The sequence below is a fragment of the Pyrus communis genome, chromosome 1 (assembly GCF_963583255.1).
Source record: "Pyrus communis chromosome 1, drPyrComm1.1, whole genome shotgun sequence".
NCBI classification, from domain to species: Eukaryota; Viridiplantae; Streptophyta; class Magnoliopsida; order Rosales; family Rosaceae; genus Pyrus; species Pyrus communis.
In genome coordinates, this window is record NC_084803.1 from 22,351,244 (window position 1) to 22,358,936 (window position 7,693).

Below are 7,693 nucleotides of genomic sequence, written 5' to 3' on the forward strand. Positions count from 1 at the left end.
ACCAAAACCAAAATCCCAGTTCCTTCACCCAACAACAACACTGGCTCCTCTGAGTCCTCCCCAACACATGAGTGAGGGAAGAAGATCATCGCCACCACCGTCACAGCCGCCATCGTCGTTGTTATCATCGGATTCAAGTGATGGAGAGCCAGAACTTTTCACCACCCGACGTAGATGCATCTCGGCCGTCCTTGGGCTTCCCTCTCGGCACGGCTCTTCTCTTGATCATCATATTCAGCCTCAGTGGAATCTTCTCGTGCTGCTACCACTGGGACAAGCTTAGATCACTCCGTAGATCTTTTAACCAAAACGCTGACCCCGAGGCTGATGTCCAACCGCCATCTCCCTCCAAATCTAAACCTGCCCACTTGGTAACTAATTAATTACTTTTAACAAATTCAGTAATTTTACTTCATCAATACTGCCCTCTGACTCCCTCCCTCGACAAATTACTATACGAAGTTATGTTATCATACTGTCAGTCTTCCATCATAACATATCGTATCCTATGTTATCAGACTGTGGATCTGAAATGCGGTTAAACTCATCATAACATGTCGGATGTTGAAGAGATTAATGATGTTATTTGTTTCTTAATTAGGATTTGAAGCAGAAGCAGAGGGAAAGCTTGCCGGTGATAATGGCAGGTGACCAGATTCCAAAGTTTATGGCATTGCCATGTCCTAGAGAACCTCCGAGAGATGAGAAGACTGTGGTGAAGGTGCAAAAGCAGCCCAAGCCACCTCGATTTCCTGTTCCTTTGTATTAGCAATTTATTGACCATTTGGTGTGCGTACATGCTACATAATCATATATAATATGTACCATTCAATTACATTCTAGTTTCTATACAATTTTTTTTTTTTTTTTTTTTTAAATTACGTTTTAGTCATTTTTTTTTTTTATAAGACAGGGATACATTACAAATTTTCCACCACCATTACCTGTTTTATTTTACACTTGTTTTATCTACCACCATTTTAATTACATTTGTAGCTCAGTTTTATATTACAAGTGAGATACTAAACTGGATAATACTTGCATTCTCCTCTTTAAGGATGAGCTCATTCTTCTTGTGAATAATGTATTTCGACCGTACAAATTTCATAATTGGAAGCGTTCAATTTTTTAATCTTCATTTGAAGATTACCCCTAAAGTAATCATTTAAATCGAAGACCATTTAGTCAATCAAATGTATAAAACGAATTGACGGTGTAGGTATTAAATTACATATTCGTGATGAAATGTCCATTTATTTGATGCGTTTGGATGATTAAACAATCTCTAATTCAAATAATTTTTTTTTCTTTTCATAAGTGATCTTTAATGAAGATTTATAAATTGAACGGTTTTAACCATTGATTTTATTCAATCAAAGATATGGTATTCACAAATGAAAAATATGTGCATCCTTATCTGTAGATGCAATTATTATCCTTCTACACGAATCTATACTAATGGAAGGGAAAGTGCTTCAATCAGAGACGCAAAGTGTGTGTCAATAGAGTGCTTTGCTAATTGCTATACTTTTCTTTTCTAGGGCTTTCTAGCTAATTAAGCATATGATATCCTTTCAAGTACTACGAATGTTGATTAACATTTTCGAAAGACCTAAATGATGGTGATTAAAATGGAAGTGGAACCATTCGCCATTCCGTGCGGTAATAATATGCTGCCAAATATGCAATTCAGACTTGGATTGCCAAGTGTAGTTAACGTGAAAAGCCAGCTTGAAGTTGAAGGGAACACCAGCTTTTGGATTTGAAGCAGGTGCAGATTGATTTATTGTATGAATATATGAAAAAAGGAACCTAAAAAAAGTCCACCACTCGTATTATATATATGAGATAGGATCGGGGATATTTATTTTTTGATACAGATTTTTGTACGACTCGTTTTATATTGTACTTCAACGATCCAATCCTTTGTCATTTAGGTCTTCCTTCAAGGATTATATCCACCAAAAAAAAAAAAAAAACCCTAAATCCAAAACCATATGATTGTTAGATTGATAGACATTTTTGAGTTTCTTTGTAAAATCATATACATCTATTTTGTTCACTATAAATAAATGTCTTATTGGTTTTAGATTTGTCTAATTTTTTGCAAAGATAATATCTTAATGATGAATTGAAATATAAACTATTCGGATCATTAAAAAAAGTTACAGAGTAGGCCCTACAAGAATTTTTAAAAAAAATACAACAATAAATGTACATTAGGTGTGGGAATATTTTTATTTATTTATTTTTTGTTTGAATGGGGATAACTGGTGATAAGTCATGGTTATTCACTCTTCTGGGCTCAAAGAGGCTATGAGGAATTTCACCATACCTGTACCCACAGTAAGCAGACTTGCCAGCTCGGAGCATCGAACTTGGGGACCTCCTACATTTTTTTGTTTATTGTGGAGTTACAATCTCCGCCCTTACTACTTGACCACTTGTTGTGGTTCATTAGGTGTGGGATTTGAACTAAGCCACATAAGAGCAACTCCATCGTTGCTAAGGCCCTCCTAGGGCTATTCATTATTTAATCCACCTTGGGAACAGTAATTGCCCTTAATAAACAGTAATTGCCCTTAATAAACAGTAACTGCCTTTTGCATCTTCACCCCTACACTGAATAGCCCTGACAATAGGCAATAAAATAATAGTATTTTTTTATTTATAAAATAATACAAAATAATTATTTAAAAAAAAAAAGTAAAAATTAAAGATTAAAGATTAAAGATACAAATTCCATTGCAAAGTTAATGTAGCTTCTCATACTAGTCAAATTTTGACTAAAGTTTTCATCTTTAAAACAGTTTGCTCAAGCAATTGACTAATCAAATTATGCAATTCTAATTTCTAATTAGAAATTAGAAACAATTAGCTAATTCGGAACTAAAGAATTTAGCTTTAAAGAATTTGATTTAGTTAATTAGTTAAATTACGAAAAATTAGAAACTGTTAATCAAGCTTGGCCTGCAGCGCCTTGTGGAAGCAGACGAGTAGGAGGATCGACATGTTGGCGAGTGGGACACGTGTCGCGGATGCGGAGGAATCCGGCTGGGCATCATTTTGCGAAGGGATGAAGAGGCATTGGGGAGAGGAGTCGTTGTTGCCTCTCGCGTCGACAAGAAGCTCGCCCTCCATCTTCGAGATACCGGCGTCACCGGCGTCGAGATCGACCTTTGTGAAGAGCTGTCCAGGCCCGTTCACCACGTGGCTGACATTGCCCAGACGTCAGCCTTGCGTCACATGCCCTTCGGGGCTCTTGGGCTGGCAACTCCTGTCGGGCTTCTCCCTCGGGCCCGCTCGGGCTCCATCGCCAACACACGCTAGACCAAGTTGCTTGTGCTTTCTGGCCCTATTTGAGAGCCAATCCATCGGGCTATTGCCGACGGTGGAACTGCTCTAATAAGACAGCCATTTGGTATCAAAGTTGCCATCTACTAGAGTCGAACTTAAGATCTGTCACTTACAAGTGAAGAGCGATATTTGGACCAAGCCACATAACAAGACAATCACTTGGTATCGAACTCACCATCTATGGATGTTAAACCTAAGACTTTTCACTTATAAATGAAGAGAAATACTATTAAAACGTAGTGTTAAGTGCTTAGAAACTCCTCTAAAACTTGATGTAAAATATATATTATTTACATGAATAAAGATAAAATATATACTTTCTCCAACCAAGTGGAGACAACTATAATTGAACTTTACAAACCTTCCACCATGAAAAACCCTTATCATGATTCAAGTACATATAACCCTTTCCCAGTCTGGTACGAAATGATAGAAATGGCCCCTAATTAAGTAAATACAAGCGGTGGAATCTAATTTCGAACTCATCTGACCCAGAAATAAAACAATAAATAAATAAATAATAGAAGTCATGTAAATTGGATGAGCATGTTGGGTAAAAGACGTGAAAGGTGGAAGCAGGGGAGTTGGTGACAAAGGACTACGGCCCGGCACAGGCCCCGCCTGCTTTTGTTACCCTTTTCCCCCATTGGACTCATCCCGTGCCATCTGTCAAGCACACCGACTGGTTTGCTTTACTCCATTTTGAGGGTTATTATTAAATTCCAACCTCTTTCATATATAATATAACCTTTATGAACGTGCTCACGAACGTACAGAAGATATATTTTTAAATCACAGCATACTATGCAAGATTTACATATTTTAAATATATTTATATATGTAAATTGACAAAAGGAAAGTCAAATATTTGAAGTAAACGAATAATTTTAGATCATGCTAGAAGAAACTCCTTATAAATCAATTAACGCAGCTGAATTCATATAATAAAATCGGTTTCTATAGAATCTATAATAAGAATAGAGAAAATAATATTTAATAAACAATTGATTGAATCACATTATTGTTAACCCATTGTGAGGCTAAGCTCACCCCCCTCTCCCTTAGTGTAGATAATATCGTTTATTTTATTTTTTAAAAAAAAAAACAATCATTTGACAATTAATTTAATTACATTATTATCTGTGTACAAATTTTTTTTTATAAAGAAAATAATATTTAATAAACAATTGATTAAATCACATTATTGCTACCCTATTGTAAGGTACTAATTTTTTTTTTAAAAAAAAAAAAAAAAAAACTTTACTAATTTATCAATGGTAATACGCGTCTCTTAAGATGTTTTGAACACAATATTCATGATTTTCCTTATTTTTATTATTATCCCCTTCACATGGGCACATCAACTTTCACTCATCCTTCCATTTTTTTTTTATTCTTTTTTCTCTTCCCACTTATATATGGATTATATTTTATGATTACCAAATTACCCCTGAATTATTTGATATATTGTATTAGGTTGCTTTTGAATTTTTTAGATTAAGGGGCAATTTTATCCTAATTTTTTTGTCGAAGCCGTGACACCAAAAGAGCCTTCCAGCTTTATATATAGAAGATTCAGCCTCTAAGAATTTCATTTTCTTTGAAAGGTTTACTTTGTTACTGGGTGCATGTTATGGTTAGAAGTCAAGCATGTTTGCCTTGTTAATGATGGCCGACAAGTGATAAGTACATCAAAATCTTTCAAAGACTTGGTCTAGATATCCTTCTAACCAAAAAATATATTAGTACGGTCTAATTATATCTTACATATAAAAGGAAAACAAATCACTGGTTTGCTTTTGTTTTCAGGACCAATAATTTACTCTTCAGTCGATCAATTTACATGGCGAGAAACGACCCAATCTTGAGCCGAAAAGTGTTTTAAGTACCCAATCAAGACCAATAAGCACCACTACCAGCTAATAAACAAGTAGACAAAGCACACAATTATGTGCAATACAGGCTATTGTATAGTGACACACATGAAGACGAATAATCTCCAATTCGTATTAGAATTTTCTTGGATACTCTGGAGTATCTGATACTCTAAATGCTTTAATTATTATATTTTTATTTAAATATACAAATATTAAGATTCAATAATTAAAACATCCCAAGTACCGAGTACCTGGAGCACCCAATCTTTTATTATTTTTCCTGTCCATAATTTTCTTTATTTGTCAAATCATTTAGGTAGTGGATCGACGTAATCACGTTTGAGTTTTTATTTTTTATTTTTTAAATTATAAGCTTCCAACTGTGTATTTTTAAAACGCAAGGCGATAACTGTAGATTGCAATATTAACAGTTTGTACATGATTGTCAATGGTTCCATCAAGAAAAATGCTGTCTCCAAAACGCAATGAATCTCACAAAAATATGCGGGGAACTTACTGTTTATGGTGGATCGACATGCATGAGTATCGATTGCTTCCGGCACAAGTAAGAATTCTTCTGTTCTTTGAAAGTGTTACATCAGTGATTGCGATTGAAGAATCTCTCAAACCTCGTCTTATACGTGTTTTTCCTCTTTACATAATTACCAGTATTTGTAGTTTGTGGTACAAATAAATTCGTTTCTTTATTTTAATGTGAATAAGATATACATGCTTAGAAATATGTTTAATGTATGCATCATGCTAGTGATGGCGGTTATTTTTGACGAATAAACTGCACCACACCAAAAGAAATTGAAGGGGAAACGATTTTCCTAATTTTCTATTTATGCACATTTTTGTTTATTTTTGACATTTGAATCGAACAAAATAAAGAAGAATTAAGAGATCAAAACAAGCACAAATGTGCAGAAAGAGAAAAACAATAAGTAAACATTCCGAATGTGAAATCGAAAAAACCCGATAATGATATGACATGCAAGATAAAGAAAGAAGTTTCAAGGAAATTAAACAATTTAGTTAATTAACCGATTTATTTGGCGTCATGGAAAGTGATATTTCAAGACCCAAAAGAGTACATGATGGCCAACAAAGACTATCTTACATTCAACCACTCAACTTTTATTATCTCTCCCACCCACCTCCTCTCTCCCCCCCCCCCCCCCCCCCCCACCCACACCGATAATCCTTCACTTTCATGTCCTAACTTCACTGTTTCTGTGGACCATGGTGCTTATACATGAAGTACTCGCGACCTTTTTCTTCTCTGTACTGAAACTTTGTACCCTCTCTCTCTCTTTCTCTCTCTCTCTCTCTCTCTCTCTCTCTCTCTCTCTCTCTCTTACTTTGTTATTGTGCCATTTTCAGGATTCTTCGTTGCAATCACAAACTAGCTAGTTAGTGGGCAAATACTTGGTGTGTTGTGAAAAAACAACTCTCATGAAAATTCGTTTGTCTTTACACAAACAACAGATCTCCACCGACCTTCTCTCTCCTAGGTCATAGGGGATTTTTGGGGACCAAATAAATATCTTTGCACTCTTGCCATATAGGAGATATCAAACTTATTTCCACTCTTTTCTTTATTTTTGAAATGTTTAGCGTCAAATTTTGTCGTAGACATACGTCTTGCTTTCAGCAGAACTCACGAGATTTGCATGTTAATTAAGAAAAAAGATGTTTTCTTATCATATGTATACATTAGATTACGGGATATATGATGTATTAATTTGACAACCAACTCTTACGTGTTAACGGTCAACTAATATGTTTTCAAAATTAATGTAATTCTTTTAGCATTACTTTTTGTATTGTGCCATGTGGTGTGCTATTAGGTGCTTAGTGCATGACCAATGTTTTCTAATCTTAAAAGAGGAAATCCTTGAGGAAACTTTCAAACCACCTTAAGAAAACCCACTCGGATTATGCTTAAACCCACGCATTTTACATTATTATAAGCCATGATGATCCAAGTGACTTGATCCAATTAATGCTTGGGATCCAATATACAAATTACATTGGAGAGGGACAAGTGACTTGATCCAATTAATCTTACATAACCCCAACTGCTCAACTCATCCGCTTTTCTTGAGAGATCCCAACCGCTCAACACATCAGCTTTTCTTAAGAGATCTCGTTTCATATTTGTCCTTCCATGCATGCCACCCAAAACCAACTGCTTCATAATTATAATAAGGCATGGAATTGGAATAGATGGCCACCCAAAAGCATGCAGCTAGCCGCTGTCTCGACCTCCCAACCCAATTTGTTTCCCACACATATATATTCGAAGAAAATCAAGTGTAAAGTAGGGCTTGTAAACGTACGGGTGATAAGCAAGCTATATATGCATTATCTGGTCCCAAAATGCACTAAAATCACATGGGGACAGTAGAGAGAAGCTTTTGATGGACAATTGTTAGTGGATCGTAGTGGTCTTA

At 35.4% G+C, this 7,693-nt stretch overlaps 1 protein-coding gene across 1 annotated transcript; it reads left to right on the plus strand.

Moving 5' to 3' along the window:
- On the plus strand, positions 1-852 carry LOC137717291 (uncharacterized protein At5g65660-like). The gene is made up of 2 exons (XM_068456602.1): positions 1-371; positions 602-852. Exons 1-2 carry the CDS (start codon positions 141-143, stop codon positions 767-769), a joined length of 399 nt encoding a protein of 132 aa, XP_068312703.1. The 5' UTR covers positions 1-140; the 3' UTR covers positions 770-852.
- Positions 853-7,693: the final 6,841 nt, after the last annotated feature.

Excerpts from the sequence above, each read along its gene's own strand:
- LOC137717291 (XM_068456602.1), top strand. The coding sequence starts at position 141 with ATGGAGAGCCAGAACTTTTCACCACCCGACGTAGATGCATCTCGGCCG. Across the intron at positions 372-601 it reads AATCTAAACCTGCCCACTTG|GATTTGAAGCAGAAGCAGAG; the intron begins GTAACTAATTAA and ends TTTCTTAATTAG.